This window comes from Periophthalmus magnuspinnatus, chromosome 8, assembly GCF_009829125.3.
Source record: "Periophthalmus magnuspinnatus isolate fPerMag1 chromosome 8, fPerMag1.2.pri, whole genome shotgun sequence".
Lineage (NCBI taxonomy): Eukaryota > Metazoa > Chordata > Actinopteri > Gobiiformes > Gobiidae > Periophthalmus > Periophthalmus magnuspinnatus.
In genome coordinates, this window is record NC_047133.1 from 19776358 (window position 1) to 19794115 (window position 17758).

At 39.9% G+C, this 17758-nt stretch overlaps 1 protein-coding gene across 1 annotated transcript in view; it reads left to right on the forward strand.

Moving 5' to 3' along the window:
* Nucleotides 1–17758, forward strand: part of plcl5 (phospholipase C like 5) — a 175983-nt gene that overhangs the window by 152575 nt on the left and 5650 nt on the right. Inside the window, exon 5 of the mRNA XM_033971399.2 lies at nucleotides 3258–3367. Coding sequence (XP_033827290.2) covers nucleotides 3258–3367 — 110 coding nt within the window. The remainder of the gene's footprint in view (nucleotides 1–3257; nucleotides 3368–17758) is intronic.

The following is a 17758-nucleotide window of genomic DNA, read 5'->3' on the forward strand; positions in this document are numbered from 1 at the left end:
CTCTCTGTCCTTTCTCCCCTCTCACTTTCTCCCTCTCCTCTCCCTCCTCTCTCGCTCTGCTCTCTCGCTTCTTCTATCTCTCTCTTTTATCATTTCTCTCTTTCTCTATCTTTCTCCCTCCCCTCTTCCTCCTCTTTCTCACTCCTCTCTCTCTCTCTCTCTCTTACTCTGCTTCTTTCTTTCCCTCCATTTTCTCTCTCTCCCCTCTCTCTTTCTCTGTGTCTTGCTTCAAGGTGTTTTGGACTAGTTTCAAAATTAGGTTAATTTACCAGGACTAAACCAGAACTAAACCAGGACTGAACCAGGACTGAACCAGGACTGAACCAGGACTGAAGGAGGTCTAATGCAAGACTATGGCAGAACTGAACCAGGACTAAATCAGGACTAAACCAGGACTAAACCAGGACTAAACCAAGACTAAACCAGGACTAAACCAGGACTAAACCAGGACTAAACCAGGACTGAACCAGAACTAAATCAGGACTGAATCAGGAATAAACCAGAACTGAACCAGGACTAAAGGAGGTCAAATGCAAGACTATAGCAGAACTAAACAGGACTAAATCAGGACTAAACCAGGACTAAACCAGGACTGAACCAGGACTAAACCAGGGCTGAACCAGAACTAAATCAGGACTGAATCAGGACTAAACCAGGACTGAACCAGGACTAAACCAGGACTGAACCAGAACTAAACAGGACTAAATCAGGACTAAATCAGGACTAAACCAGGACTAAACCAGGACTAAACCAGGACTAAAGGAGGTCTAAAGCAGGATTATAACAGAACTAAATCAGGACTAAATCAGGACTAAATCAGGACTAAATCAGGACTAAACTTTATCTATGTCATCCGTCTCTCTCTCTCTGTCTCTTTGTTTCTCTCTCTCTCTGTCTCACTCTCCCTCTCTCTTTCTCTGTCCTAAACCAGGACTGAACCAGGACTAAACCAGGACTGAACCAGAACTAAACAGGACTAAATCAGGACTAAATCAGGACTAAACCAGGACTAAACCAGGACTAAACCAGGACTAAAGGAGGTCTAAAGCAGGATTATAACAGAACTAAATCAGGACTAAATCAGGACTAAACTTTATCTATGTCATCCGTCTCTCTCTCTCTGTCTCTTTGTTTCTCTCTCTCTCTGTCTCACTCTCCCTCTCTCTTTCTCTCTCTCTCTGTCTCTCTGTCTCTTGCTTCAAGGTATTTTTAAATAGTTTCAAACTTGTACTCATTTAATCTGGATTCATCTCTGTCATTGTCCCTCTCTGTCTGTTTTAAGATGTAAATGAAGTTATTCGACACCTGTTCAATTTTGAATTTTGAGACACCTCTCGTTTAATTATCATATAAATGCACTCGCTGTAAGAGGAGGCGAACATTTGCACACAACACATCAACTTTAACTCACTAAATTCACAAAAGAATATTAATATGGTCCCGGTGTGTGTGAGCAGGTCCCCACATGGCTCTGTAAACGTGCGCACACACTCGGTCACACTCAGGGCTAATAGAGGAGCGGAGCACAGCTGGGACCTGATCTCCAGATGCTCCTCGCTCCTCTGTCCTATTATTGCATCAGTTCAAATACAGTAGAGCCAGATCAGGAGATTTCAGTTCAATGTAGTGATCATTATGTAACTTTTCTGTTGGAGGGCGCGCCACCTGCTCGTTTAGTACACGACGTAACTGTATAAAGAAGTCGTGAACATTCCAGGCAAAGCAATGTTTTGTTTTGTTTTTTTCTGCTTAATAAAATGTGTGTTCTAAACAAAATGTAGACAATTGCATATTCCGTGTCTTTCCCCCCCAGTAAGAGCAGTAAAAGCCTCTTACATAATGGTTATTTCGGGTTACTTCTGTTTCCACATATAACAGGGCTATATACATTCATTATTGGGTTTTATCTGTAGATTCACACAGAAATAAAAACCAGATGGGACAAGGCCCCATAAAGACCCCCTCTGTGCATGTGTCTCAAACAGAGTCCTCACAAGTACAGATAATTATGAAATGAGATGGTCACCACAGGCAGCAGCTACGGGCAAATGTCCACTGAGCAGGACTAAACAGGACTAACCCAGGACTAACCCAGGAATAACCCAGGAATAACCCAGGTCTCAGAGAGGTATACAAACACCAGGGTGATGGGACTTAAGAAGCAGCATTGTTCAGTCTTCTAAATGTGATCCGTGTAATGTTATCTGAAATGTGGTCTGCTTTCAATTTCCTCTGGTTTCTGCTGTAAAATAACATTAGAAATCAAATGAGAACTGTAGCTCTCCCAGTCTACAGCTATAACAGTTTAGCTTGTCATAAGAGGCTAAAGCGGGACTAAAAAAGGACTAAAACAGGACTAAAGCAGAACTAAAGCAGGACTAAACTTGGATTAAACCTGGACTAAACCTGGACTAAAGCAGTGCCATAGTAGGGCTAAAGCAGAACTAAAACAGGACTAAACCTGGACCAAAGCAGGACTAAACTGGGACTAAACCAGGACTTAAACCTTTCTGACTTTGGAAAGAAAAGTGTCACAAAAGTTATATTGAGTTAAGTTTACATTTTCTCTACATGTTTATTTAAGGTCATTGTGATTTCATGCAAAAAGTGTCCATAATAAAATCATTTCATAGCAACTTTTGAAGGTCCTTTGTAATAATGGATTCTTCTGCTAAACAGAACTTTGTTTTGTTTTGTGTTTTTTTTTTTTACCTTACCAATATCATTCTCCATTCAAATTGTCCAAAGCCTTTTTATATCTATTGAGTTGCAAGGCCTACATCTGCGTCACATTGGAGAAGCAACAACTATAGCAGCTTTACAGGGTCAAACTTCATTATTCAAACTCGCAGAGTTCCCAAACTTTTCTGTTCATGACCTGTAAGGCAGAGCACGGCAAGGGAAATGTATTTGTATAGCAGGCCATTGCAGTAGTCTAACCTACTGGAGACAAATGCATGGATAAGCCTCTCTAAGTCCCGTTTTGACAGTATACCGATCTGTCTAAAACGATGTTTTAGACAGATAAAAAAGCTGCAGATGTTATTGATTTTAATTGATTCGCTTTCCAAGGACTTTGCCTAAAAATATCAGATTTGAAATGGGTCAGTAATTGTTCCGTATTGTGGCATCAAGACTGCTCTTCTTTAGGAGAGGCTTGATAACCACCACTTGGTAACAATATACAGTTTATACAAGAGGTGGAATATAATTATTCCCATTCATTAAACTGTATTCACTCTGGTCTGTGTTACCAGGTCTGGATTTCCATGAAGACCTCCACCGGATCGGAGCGAAAGAGGGTCTGAAGGGCCGTAAACTGCAGAAGGCCCTGGAGAGCTACGCCTGGAACATCACAGTACTCAAGGTAAACCAAACTCCACTAATGGCCGCAAAAGGCTGCAGTTATGTAGGCGATATACTGTCCTCCGCTCAGAAATAGATCCCCTGTCTCTCGGAGTACAAGTACACCGTGACCATATAGTTTAGACCGCTGCAGACGTGTTCTGAAATACATGTGAGTTTTCTAGTGACTTCTGGCTCTTTTATGGGATCTGAATCTTTTGTATCCGCTCATTTCAAAGAGCCAAAATTCAAAGCTCTTTTTATGTTTTTTTTATGAAAGAAATCACATAAAAATCACGAAAATATGTGATGAAAATCAGGGTAAAATCTGTGTAAAAATGCATAAAATTTGAAAGAAAATGACAGAGTTCTTTTAAAAAATTAGATCTCATTTGAACTATTCAGATTAACGAACCATTTGAAAGAGTCAGCTGGGTCATGAACATCACATTGCACTTTTGAATAAAAAAAAAGACAAAACAAAAATGCCAAATAAGGTGAACATTCTAATTGTAGGAGCCCCAGAGAATCAAATGCAGCCAACAGTCCTCAAACTAAAACAGGATTAGTCTAGTCTAACAGTTACATAACGTAAAACAGATATTGCTTTGTGAAGAATGTTCCACAGTATGGCATTAAACTCGTCTATATACAACTTATATTTCACTAACTGTTTTTATTTTTCAAAAACACCTTGAGAAACATGTATTCTTAATGTGAGTAGAGTTGCCTCTCCACAGATCTGACCTGTACCTTGATCTGGTGGTGTCCCCTGCCTGTCTCCATGGAGATAGCAAAGTTTAATGCCATATGTGGAAGGGGTCTGTGTAATCCCTCCTTCATCCAGGAGTGGTGTATTTTAATATGTAGTATTTTATTCATTTTAATATTCCATGTTTATTTTTCTCTAAAACCCTTCACCCCAGTCCACAGAAACACCCATAATAATAATACATGTGTCTTTTCAAATGGATGAAGTGTTTTGCCCAAGGACACAACAACAGTTTCCACTCTGACACCTGGTTTTCACAGTATTCTCCATCCAAGTACTAACCGGGCCCGTCCTGCTCAGCGTCAGGGCTCAGACGAGGCTGGGCACGGCCAAGGAGCTTTGGCCACTTGTGTAAACCAATATCTTTGTTAATGTAAGCGCAGGGTTGGCTGGATTAATTTAGCCCCTTTACTAATCCTAGATCAAAAGAACAAACTGATTCATTTCCACTTAACATGACATTTTAATGACAGGCTGGAAAACAAGGAGACATACACTTGAGACAAAGCTTTTATGTGGATTCAAATGGTTTAAAATAGAGCGTTTGTCCTTCAAACTGGACTGGATCCACAGGGCTAAAAGCGATCACATTTCGTCATTGTTTAATATATTGGTGTCAAGGAGTCAGCACTTCAAAGTAGCTGCTGTACTAAATCAACAGACTACAGTGGCCTGAGAGGGACAAAACAGAACTTAAACTGCCAAATAAGGTGAACATTCAAACTGTAGGAGCCGGAGAGAGTCAAATGTAGCCAAGAGTCCTTTTTTCAAATGAGTCTGAAATAGTTACATAACATAAAATAGATATGGCTTTGACAAGAATGTTTCCCCGTATGGCATTGCCTCTACACAGACCTGACCTGTAACTTGGCCTGGTGGCTTGCTTGTCTCCATGGAGATAGCTAATCTTAATGCCAAACGAGTCTGAGTAAACCCTCGTTCCCCCTGAAGTGGTCCAAATTTAAACCTTTTCTACCAGACTGCGGAAGATTCCAGGAAAAGCAATAACATCTCCATGGAGACAAGGTGAAAAGTTGCATAGTGCATCTTTAAAAATGTTCTACTTGCAAAATACAAACCACTAGAATCCTCCGTGATTTCAGCTCTCATCCCTATAACACTGTCTGCATTGCCTTGAGGACTCTCCGCGGGCTAATTGTATTTGCCGTGTTGCTAATCCCTAAATCTCTTAATGAACGAGCTCAGATTAAAGGGCTGTTTTATTCATTGGAGTGTCCACTGTCCACTGACAACACACTCTGGTATTGTTTACATGTATTTACAAGTGTCAACAACCACACCGCGACCGTTAATTAACTCTTATGGAGATGTTTGTAAGCTATGGAAGCCCGGACAGCTCAGATCAAGTAGAGGTTGGGCTGCTGTTTATGGAGAACAAATAATCCAGATTCATATTTAAAACTGCTTTGGCACATCATCGTCAGATTTTTACCACATCTACAGTTGTCCCTCACTATATCGTTTTGCAGATTTCTTTTGTACAATTTTGCATGCTTTTTTATCAGTGTATGAACGTGTATTGTGTTCTGCATCCTGATTGGCTGAGGGACTGTCCATCAGTCTCCTCTGTGCCTTGTCTCCTGTACAGTACAGAATGTGTTCAGACAAATTTAAATGTTTGATCGCAGTGTGACTCTGAAGGGCTGTATATTTGAAAGTTTTCTCCCTGACAAATCCCACAATGTCGATGAAACATTCTGCACCAACAAAGGTGCCTACGAAAGTTTGAACACATTCTACAGACAGCTGGAGCTGAACAAGGCAAATTCTCAAAGAGTTTGTGAACTCAAATAAATCACCAGAGTTCATCTTCTGGGCAAGGCCATGGTTTTCTTGCTTTTCTTTAGGTATTTTAATTGTCAGATGTCTCAGGCACCCAGTGTGTTCAAGAGTGATGGAGGCACAGTTTTAGTCCTGGATTAAGCCTGGTTGAGTTCTTTGTCTTTAGTCCCGCTTTAGTCCCACTTTAGTCCCGGTTTAGTCCTGGTGTAGTCCTGCTTTAGTCCTGCTTTAGTCCTGGTTAAGTCCTGTTTTAGTCCTGGTTTAGTCCTGGTTTAGTCCCGCTTTAGTCCCTCTTGAGACCCGCTTGAGTCCCGCTTGAGTCCCGGTTTAATCCTGCTTTAGTCCTGGTTTAGTCCCGGTTTAATCCCGCTTTAGTCCCGGTTTAGTCCCGGTTTAATCCTGCTTTTGTCCTGGTTTAGTCCCGGTTTAATCCTGCTTTAGACCTGGTTTAGTCCAGGTTTAATCCTGCTTTAGACCTGGTTTAGTCCAGGTTTAATCCTGCTTTAGTCCTGGTTTAGTCTCGGTTTAATCCGTCTTTAGTCCTGGTTTAGTCTCGGTTTAATACTGCTTTAGTCCTGGTTTAGTCCCGGTTTAATCCGTCTTTAGTCCTGGTTTAGTCCCGGTTTAATCCTGCTTTAGTCCTGGTTTAGTCCCGGTTTAATCCTGCTTTAGTCCTGGTTTAGTCCCGATTTAATCCCGCTTTAATCCTGGTTTAGTCCCGGTTTAATCCTGCTTTAGTCCTGGTTTAGTCCCGGTTTAATCCCGCTTTAGTCCTGGTTTAGTCCCGGTTTAATCCCGCTTTAATCCTGGTTTAGTCCCGGTTTAATCCTGCTTTAGTCCCGGTTTAATCCCGGTTTAGTCCCGGTTTAATCCTGCTTTAATCCCAGTTTAGTCCCGGTTTAATCCTGTTTTAGTCCCGGTTTAGTCCCGCTTTAATCCCGGTTTAGTCCCGGTTTAGTCCCGCTTTAATCCTGTTTTAGTCCCGGTTTAATCCCGCTTTAGTCCTGGTTTAGTCCCGCTTTAGTCTTGGTGTAGCCCTCTTCTTGTCACTTGCATCAGTGCCTGCCTGATCTGCAGCGCTAATAGCTAACCAGATAAGCGCTACATGCTGCTAAGTGAGCACAATGCGCCGTGGGAGAGTGTGTCTCAGTAAAGAGAGAGCAGACGGGATATTTTTATCTCAAATCCTTTAGTATCGAGTGCAGAAGAGAAGCAGACATGTCAGGACAGAAAGTGAGCTTTGATCCAAGATGTCTGCACAGTATGACACCGCACAGTTCAACACAACAACACAGGTAGAGCACAATGACTTACTGCTGTTCAGATCGTAGAAGACTGATGTTTTCTGTATCAATTATAAGTTAGACTGTTTATATAAATGGACATAACTAACCTGACAGTCGCTGCATTTCAAATAGGAAGCGATCTGGCTCCAATTCACTTTACATTGAAAAACTATCAGCCCTCTCTCTGTAACTGCTGCTGTCAGACTCGCCATCGTCATCTGTGACCGTTTGACCATTTTACCAACTGCCTTTGAATCTCTTTAAAAGTTTATATGTTGAGACACAGTTTTACCTGCTCTGTCTGCCATTAAATAAACTCTACAGAGCAGCATAACACTGACATCACCTCCACAAAAGTCTATTTGTGCTGAATTTTGTTCAACAGAAACAATGGAATCATTAGTTTGTGTATTTTTGCTCAAACTACAAACTTGTTAAAAATAAACTCCTCCTTTCTTTGAAGTCCTGTTCATAAATTAAGTGGAGTAGAAAGTACAGATACCTGCAGGGCTGGACTGGGAGAAGAAACTGGCCCTGGACTTTTTGGTTTGAACCCTGAGTGTGGTGATTCACAAACTTGCAAACTTTTTTTTTCCGATTGCTGGCCTGTTTTTATAGCGTTCTTGTTTTTAATTATGATGATTGGTAGAAAATAAATCAGCCACTAAACAAAAAAAAAAAAAGGTCCCTCTGTAGGACCCAGAGTGAGCTTGTGTGAGTGCAGCAGTGACAGCAGTGTTCTGAAGTGGCCCCTAAACTCCACAGGCTGCACACATTTGTCTGAATTCTTGTTTTCTGTTTTGATCGCGCCACATGAAAATGATAGTCTTTATTTCAATGAGCTAAAAACCACAGAACAACACAAATATGTGGTTTATCCATGTGAAATAAAAACTGCAGTGGAGACGGGAGAACGCCTTTATGCTTGGAGACGTTCCTAGTGTTCACAAAATGTCTTGATTTTAGCATGATTTCTTTTTTTTTCTTCTTTCTTTTTCTTTATTCTTTATTTGTCCATGTCCAGTACGTGCTGTTTCCTCCAGTCCAGACCAATATAAAAATCATTCTGTGCAGGTTTTTACAGTGAAACAGAACAGTACAAGTGAACTAGACTGATGTGGACACGTTTGATTATCTAAAATGTACTTTTTCAAATTTCTAGTGAATTATTCAAATCTACAGACACATTTCACACTGGAGCTGATTCACTGTCTGATGGTTTGAAATGAAAAAGGCGACTGAGCAAAGGCCCAAGATCTAAATGGGCACTATGTAATTTGGATTCACAGAGACCGAGTGGATCAGTTTGTTCGGAACAAAGTTTAATACATTTTTTCAGTGTAGGTGGACCTGCATTATTAATCATTTTGAATAGGTTTCTTGGATTTGAATACAACACTTTATTCAGTGAACAGGCTCACTTCCAGCAGCTCAGGACAGGCACTCCCGGATCAGCCTCGCCCTGTCGGCTTTGGGCGGACACATCCAGGGAGAGCTGCATAAGAGCTGGCCCTTAAGTGTTACATCAGGACGTGGTGTTGCACAGGTCTGACAGTGACCAGCCCGAAAAGTGCCTCAGTCCTCTGGGAAAACTCCAAGTGCTCCAGATGACCAGTCCAGCCCAGAAGTAAACATTAAAAGTATCCACTGTAAAACTACTTCAGTAAAGTATATATTAAAATTTAGTACAATACTTTACTAGTTTTACTTTGGTACATTCCTCCACCGTATATAGTGTACTGTATATTCCGGACTATACGTCACTCTGGAGTATAAGTCGCACCAGCCAAAAATGCATAATAATGAAGAAAAAAAAACAGAAGTCGCACTGGACTATAAGTCGCATTTTTTGGGGAAATTTATTTTACAAAATCCAAGACCAAGAACAGACATTTTATCTTTAAAGGCAAGTTAAAATAATAACAATACATGAAGCACAGACAGAACTGAACTTGTATGTTAATGTAAGATATTAACAGTTAATCAGATAACTAAAGCAGAAAAAACAAGGTAACAAGTTTACTCTGGATCTCACTCCAAATCACTAAATCCACTGAATTCTTTGTGTCGCTTCTGAAACACTCCACCAACTCCGGAAGTAGATAAAGTGCTGTTTCCACTTCTGCTTCCTCGTGGCTGTCATCAGACTCAGCAGAATACAATTTTCTTTCAGAGGGCATTTTTGTTCAGTCTTTCTCAGATGTCTTTGAAATTACCGTAATGTTGAAATTTTACATTTTCAGTAGTGCAGGAGCAGTAGATACTGGTACACAAGCCTAGAGTGTCCTCGCACAATTGTCAGTGCGACAATAATGAAGATGTGAAATCATATTTCATGTATAAGTCGCATCTGAGTATAAGTCGCACCCCCGGCCACACTATGAAAAAACTGCAACTTATAGTCCGGAAAATACAGTAGTTCAGACCTGGTTTAGTCTCACTCTCTTGAATCTAGATCCACTCACACTTTCATCTGTGTTTGCATTGATTCCATCTCTGAGCCACAAAGTTGATTTAGTAGAAAATGCTTTACTTTCTCAATCAAAGTCACTAAAGCACATTCCAATCAAACAGAAAAACAACTGCATTTTATTAGCTTGTTGTCGCTTGTCCTTCGCTTCTGTATTTCCACATTTACACTGTTGGTTTGTGCCAAAGCTCTAATATTGCGTCGCTCATGCCAGGGCCATCTGGTGTCTTCCTTTGTCTCTGCCCAGTGATAAGTCAGGATTACAGCCTTGACTTTACTCGAGGATCTTTCCAAAGAAATACAATTTTTCATTTTGCAAGAGTAACAAAACGACACAATACCAGAAGGGAAATAAGTTATACCTCTTATTTTACACCCCCAGGCTGACATAAAAACAGATGTTGTTTGTGAAATATATCTTTGCTAAAAATGTAAAATCCCTATATTGCACAAACTTGACTCTTGTGATTTAAGACATGTTATAATGTTGCTACCGCCGAAAAAACAAACCTGGAATTGTTTTGTTTTATTCACACATGTTTAAGTAACTCTTTATTATTAGTCTGTCTAGATCTACAAAGCTCAAACTGCCCTTTTCCACCTTGTGATGTCATGAAGTGGTAGTTTGTGCACAGTAGCGCCCACTAACCTCACTGTTAGTGTCACTACTTCCCGTCCAATTGTATCTCTGTGAGGTAGAAAGAGACATGTTTGTGTCTCAATGCTAATGCTAATGGTAATTTTGAGGCATAATAAACAGTAAAACAACAGCACAAACTGAAGTATTCTACATTTAAAAACAATCGTGTAGTCTTTATTTGAATTAATCTGAATTTTAATAGGTTGTTTACTTTGTTTTCCAGTTTTAATAAAAGCGAGTGTTAGATTTGAGACACAGCTGCTCAAAATATCTTTAAAAACACATATATTGTAGCTGTGAACAGGGTCACCTCTCCATAGATCTGATCTGTAGCTTACCTGATAACATCTTCTGCTCTAACGCCATACCGTGGAACATTTCAGGCTATAAAATCTCCAGAGAGACAAAACAATTGGGGCATCCTTCATTAGAAAAATCAGAAAAGTTCCACAGTGCACCTTTAGTTTAGTGTAAAAGTAAAAACTATTTCCTTCCGCATATCCTCATTATTATTATTTTGTTGTATTTTCACTCTCAGGGTCGGTCTGTTGTTGTCCTCCTCTCGCCCCGCACACACTGAACATTTGGCGCTTCACCTGTCAACGCCCGTACATTTCCCAGCATGCTCAGGTACTGGGGCGCTCCGATGTGTGCTGCAAAACTGTGGAAGAATGCACAAAACATCCGTCTCAAATCAAACCAGTCACACTCCATGAATCTGTTTGAGTGCTGTCATTCAGGGCACGTTGCAGTCAGCAGAAAACCCGGTCAAACTGTCTCGGGAGCAGATGTCGATGCATAGTTAAGTTGTCGTCTGCCAGACTGCTCCACATTATTGTTTTTGAAATATGTTTTGGAGATATGTATTTACAAAACTCTGATCTTAGCCTAGTTTTTGCACAAATCAGCTTCATCTTAATGGTCACGGTCACATTTTTATACAGCACTTTTCCAACGTCAGGGCACTATGCATGGGACGATACTGAAATTGGGGTCAAAATAATTGCGATTAACGATAATATCACGATAATATCACAATAATATCACGATAATATCACGATAATTATAGATGCCGGTTTAAAAATGTTATGAAAATGTTATGAATATTTACAGTTTTAATATTACGAATAGGTTCCATATTTTAATAGCTCTTAAAGTATTGTACTTTGTTATATCTGAAAACTGCAGTGATCCAGAGGAGATCATCAGGGAGAAGTCGATTTTTTCTGCACATTCTGGTGATGCAATAGCGATTATCTTTGACGGCGATTATCACAATAGTCAACTGTCACCCACGGAGATAGTGTAGAGTCGTCGTTTTGTTTGTAGACCTCGCCTAAAAGTCGTAGTTGCCGGGTAGACTCCAAGAAATCGACATTTTCAAAACCTCAAAGTTCTAATGCAACCAGTCAAAGTTGAATTTGTGAAATGATAAAACTGCTCAATGTTGTAACTGTTTGCACATTGCAGTGACTTTATAAAATGAGTCCAGTCCACAGCTAAGGCGTTCAGCTTAACCCGCAATGATGTAAACATACAGGCCTGGAGCTAAGCCTGAAATATAAACTGCAGATACACGACCAGTCAATAGTTTGGACAGAATCTCTCATTCAGTGTCTTTTTTATCTTTATTTTTACTACGTTCTACATTTTATCCACGCACAGAAGACATCAAATATATGAAGTAAGATGTATGGAATTATGTAGTAAAAAAAAAAGTAAATAACTCTACTAAATATGTATATTTTTTCATTTTCAAATCCTCAAAGTAGCCACCCTTTGCTTTGTTGAAAAATATTTATTAGTTATTAGAATTGTCTTTACTACATACAGTAATTCCTTATATCTCGCCTCATATATTTGATGTCTTCTGTGTGTATCTTAAATGTAGGAAGTACACATCCAGTCAAAAGTTTGGGCACACCCACTCATTCAGTGTTTTTTTAATGTTACTACTACTGACTACTTTGAGGATTTGGATATTATTTATTTATTCATTTTTAAGTTTGAATTAGAGGGTGTGTCCTAACTTGACTGGTAGTGTAGTTTGACAAAAGTAAATATTCCAGTAATAAGAATCATTGGCTCCATTTTACTGACCCCTGGTGGTTGAAATTAGCATCTGTATCCGTCCATAACTTCAAATGAAAAAAGAAAAAAAAAAAAAAACGGCCAAATCTCTACATTTGGTTCACAATGGTTGCCCCAAAAACAGACAAAGTGGCATGCAACAAAGTAGTGATCTTTGGGGTCAAGGAAACACAAACGCGTATAATTCTTGGGGATTTTCTTGGACTAATACAAAAAGATTATGGCCAAGATCTAATGAGGGGGTTGGGCCGGATTTGGGCTTAACCCCCCCGCCCCCTCCCCTCCACGGACTGGAGACAGGGCATCTGGTTGTTTGTAGATGACTTTGTTTTAACTTAAGTAATTACAGACTTTGTGATTTGGTGATTGTAAGCCTTTAGAATTTATATAGATGTAGATTTGAATATAATATGATAGTATGAGAGTTCAGAAATAAAGTAGTAAAAAAAGTAAAAGCACGGATACCATAGCAACAAAAACTCAAGTCAAAGCAAAAGTTCCGCTTGAACAACAGTATAATATAAACAAAACTAAAAGAAGTAAAATAAAAATAAAGTGTTAAATAGACTTTCACTGAATATAAATACAAAATATGGACAGAGCAAGTTGTAGTGGTAGTAGCAGTAGTAGTAGTAGTAGTAGTGGTAGTAGTGAGCTTCAGTATAAGTACTCTATCTGCAGTACACATTGTTGGTTGCTTGAGTTGGGTCAGTGTAGGAGCCGTTCTCTCTGAGCGAGTCCGATTCGCCGGTGAGTCATGACTTACATAATTGGATCTTTTTTAAACACTGTCTATGACTTATTCAGGCTTCATGTTTAAGAGGGGCAGGTAAAAGGACATGTGGAAACATCGAGACTGACAAGGTTATGTATTAACGGTTTATAGTTAAAGTGCATTGTGTAACTTTTCTGATGGGGGGGTCTCCATAGACCAGGGGTGCTCAGACTTTTTCAGTATGTGAGCTACTTTTAAAATGATTGTGTCTGAAAGATCTACCACCTAATACAAAAATGTTAAACATATATTTATTTGTAAATGTATTATGAATTCTTACATGTACAGTGCATTTTCATTTTTTACCTTGCACAACGTCATGAGATAATACTGCACAACACAATTGAACTCCTTACATGTTCATAATTACTTGAATGATGATCACTGCTCTGATGACACTGAATGGAATCAGTGAGGGATGTATAGTTGGGGCAGTAGCTTCTGACAGGAGCCAGGAGGAAAATTGCATTTTTCATTTGAAAGCTAATCATGTTGATTACGGTTTTGTATTTTTTTTATAGCCATAAAAATCATGTTAAAGGAAGTATCAGAATTTACTGCATTTTTTCACACAACTACTTCTATTTTACACATCCATCCGTATTTTTTCTTTTACGCATCGAATAAATGACTGGGAAAATCCCTGCAGCCCCGCGCTCTCATTCGTCACCTTCGAGGGACAACAGAGGCAGATTACTGTAATGATGGTAAAATATTGAGATAGCCCCATGTCTCCGCTTTGAGACGCCGTTTGAATTTACATGAGAGCACGACTGGGTGCGGAGTTACGCTGCTGGAAAGTCTGCAACCCGCTCTATCTGCGACGATAGGATCCGACGCTATAGGGTTAAGATAACTCGTGCTTGTTTATGCAGCGCCCATGATGTGACCTAGGGTCAGGTGTAATCTGACTGTTGTCCTGTATATTAGTCATGTGACTGGATGGATGACGGGACGTGATCTACTCAAAATGCCTTTGCGATCAACTGGTAGATCGTGATCGATGTAATGAACACCCCTGCCATAGACTATATATATAACCTGCAAGATGCCGCTTTCCAAATAGGATTATTTCTCTGTTTTGTTCGTAAATCAAGATATGAACATTAATAACAGGCGAATCAGACGACTTCTTTCCACGAGGTTGCTCCCACTAGCGTTAGCAACAAGTTTGATTGACAGCAGGAAAGGGCCGTTACCTTGAACAGCCTCGCTCCGGATTGGCTCTTTGGTTGCTATGATACTCTTGGTCGATAATATGTAACTTGGCTCCAGATTGGCCCCTATAATTTCTGGCGTCGATGAGCTTCATTTAACCTGAGCTGAACTCTACGCTGGGTGACATCACTTCATTATACAGTCTATGGGGGTCTTCCACTTGCTCGTCTCCACAGAAACATTAAAGGGTGATGGATTAAAGTTATCTAACATGTATTTTATCAGGTGTTTTATATACTGCTCAAAAATACTTTGAAAAACAGCATTCATGCAGATGTGGACATACGCCTCCACAGATCTGTCCTATGACTTTGGTTTGGTGACTCCATCTGCTCGTTTCCATAGAGATAAATACCATATTAGGAAAATTCTCGAGAAACCATTAAAGGTCCTATATTACACAAAATGTACTCTTTAAGCTTTAAACAATGTTATAATGTTATTACCTCATCAAAAACAGACCTGGAGTTGTGTTTTGTTTCATTCACACATGTTTAAGTAATCCTTTATTATTAGTCTGTAACATCTCCAAAGCTCAAAATGCTCTGTTCCACCTTGTGATGTCATGAAGTGGTAATTTTCAAGTTAACAGCTACTTTTTCACCTTTTGTTCAGTAGAGATTGGGAATTCCTGGGCTGATATTATCCAACTGACTGTAGTGAAGGTGTATGGAGTTTAAAAACACAGTGGAGCACTTCCTGTATTACCACATGACATCACAAAGTGGAACAGAGTGTTTTCTGTTTGAGAGAAGAACTCAGCCTAAATACGCAGGGTATATATGCAGGATAAACTCCAGGTATGTTTGTGATGAGGAAACATTATAACATAGATCAGAAAATAGCGTAATATGGGCCTTTTAAACTCGTCTTTGATACAAGCAGGGGGTGAATCCTCCTCCAGAAAAGTTACACAGTGCACCTTTAAGCTCTTCGCAGCCAGCCAATCACAGCCTGCCTACCAGCCGCCTGCCAAATCATCCACATGTTCAAAAATACTCTTAAACGAGAGTGTTTTCAGTTCCTAAAATGCATAAATGTTTACATCTGGGAGTTTAAATGAGATGAATCAATGCATCGTGAATGAAACAGGAAGTTGTCTGGACTTACTTCCTGTTTGGTTCCTGTCAGTTCAATATAGGTCACATGCGGGCACTGCTTGCTTCCGTATGCTCACAACATCTAATATAGAGCCCTCAATTTGTATCAAAACTGACGAGTCCTAACAAACAACCTACTATCTTTGGAAAATTGCAACATGGTTTTAAACGTTCATTTCTGTGGTTTCTGGTCAACCCGGGTGCCATAAAAATAGTTTTGATCAGGATAACAACAACAACATCAGAGCTAATCTAGATGTTTTTGTCAGTTGAGTGCATTCTGGATTAGCCTGGAAAAGTTAATCGTACCCAAAAACAGATGATAGACCCAAAGATCTTAATGAATCACTGATAATCATGGTTCAGTCCTGGTTTAGTACTGGTTTAGTACTGGTTTAGTCCCACTTTAGTCCCGCTCTAGTCTCGTTTTAGTTCTGATTTAGTCCTGCTTTAGTTTTGCTTTATTCCTGCTTTAGTTCCAATTTAGTCCTGCTTTAGTCCTGTTTCAGTCCTCTTTTAGTCGTGGTGTAGTCCCGCTTTAGTCCTGCATTAGTTCTGCTTTAGTTCCTGTTTAGTCCCGCTTTAGTCCTGCTTTAGTCCTGTTTTAGTCCTGCTATAGTCCTGCTTTAGTCCTGCGTTCATCCTGCTTTAGTCCTGCTTTAGTCCTGCTTTAGTCCTGCGTTCATCCTGCTTTAGTCCTGCTTTAGTCCTGCTTTAGTCCTGCTTTAGTCCTGCGTTCATCCTGCTTTAGTCCTGCTTTAGTCCTGCTTTAGTCCTGCGTTCATCCTGCTTTAGTGCTGCTTTAGTGCTGCTTTAGTCCTGCTTTAGTCCTGCTTTAGTCCCGCTTTAGTCCTGCGTTCATCCTGCTTTAGTGCTGCTTTAGTCCTGCTTTAGTCCCGCTTTAGTCCTGCTTTAGTCCCGCTTTAGTCCTGCTTTAGTCCTGCTTTAGTCCTGCGTTCATCCTGCTTTAGTCCTGCTTTAGTCCTGCGTTCATCCTGCTTTAGTCCTGCTTTAGTCCTGCTTTAGTCCCGCTTTAGTCCTGCTTTAGTCCTGCTTTAGTCCTGCTTTAGTCCCGCTTTAGTCCTGCTTTAGTCCCGCTTTAGTCCTGCTTTAGTCCTGCTTTAGTCCCGCTTTAGTCCTGCTTTAGTCCTGCTTTAGTCCTGCGTTCGTCCTGCTTTAGTCCTGCTTTAGTCCTGCTTTAGTCCCGCTTTAGTCCTGCTTTAGTCCTGCTTTAGTCCTGCGTTCGTCCTGCTTTAGTCCTGCTTTAGTCCTGCTTTAGTCCTGGTTTAGTCCTGCGTTCGTCCTGCTTTAGTCCTGCTTTACTCCTTATAATCCATGAATCACATTGAAGAGCTGCATAAGTTAGTTGGGTTTCACAGAAAGTAAAACATAATAGAAACATCACTGCAGATGTGCCCAGGGCTGATCTATATTAACAGAGACACAGACACTGTAGCAATTTGAACATAAACCTTCATATTTTGGACTTTTTCATACAAACTGCTTGCATCTCTTTCCCTGTGCCATGTTAAGATTCACACCATGCCGTGATATTTTTTATCATAATCTTGAGTTTTTCCAACATCTGTTCACAAGCCTCTTTCTCTTTGAACGTTTGGCTCTAACCTCAAACAGAGCAAACATGAGCCAATCAGATGCCACTTTTACAAATCTAGTCTGGAGATAATCAAATGCCTCAAATATTTAAATAATTATCGCTGAATTTAAGTTTTTGTGTTTGCGTTATCATAGTCTTATTCTGCACACAGAGAGTGAAGCAACAGACCAAAGTTTGTATTGTGTAACACTGCCCTCTAGTGCTGTGTTGAAATAACACATTTGATAGAAAAGCTGTTAGTTTAGTCCTGGTTTCATCCTGGTTTAGTCTTGGTTTAGTCCTGCTTGAGTCCTGGTTTAGTCCTGGTTTAGTCCTGGTTTAGTCCTGGTTTAGTCCTGGTTTAGTCCTGGTTTAGTCCTGGTTTAGTCCTGGTTTAGTCCTGGTTTAGTGTTGAAATAACATATTTGAGAGCGAAGATGTTATTATTTTGCAGAATATAATTATAAATGGTATTGCACAATAATATTGCACACTTCATATTGTTATTTTTTTATATTAAGAAACTAAATGAAAGAGTAAACAACCCAGATGACTTGACCTGGTGTGTGTGTGAGACTTCAGTGTGTTTGATTTTTGTAGCACGGTGTTAATGCTCTGTACCATTTATATATGTTATTCTTGGTTGAAATCTGAAAAGAGA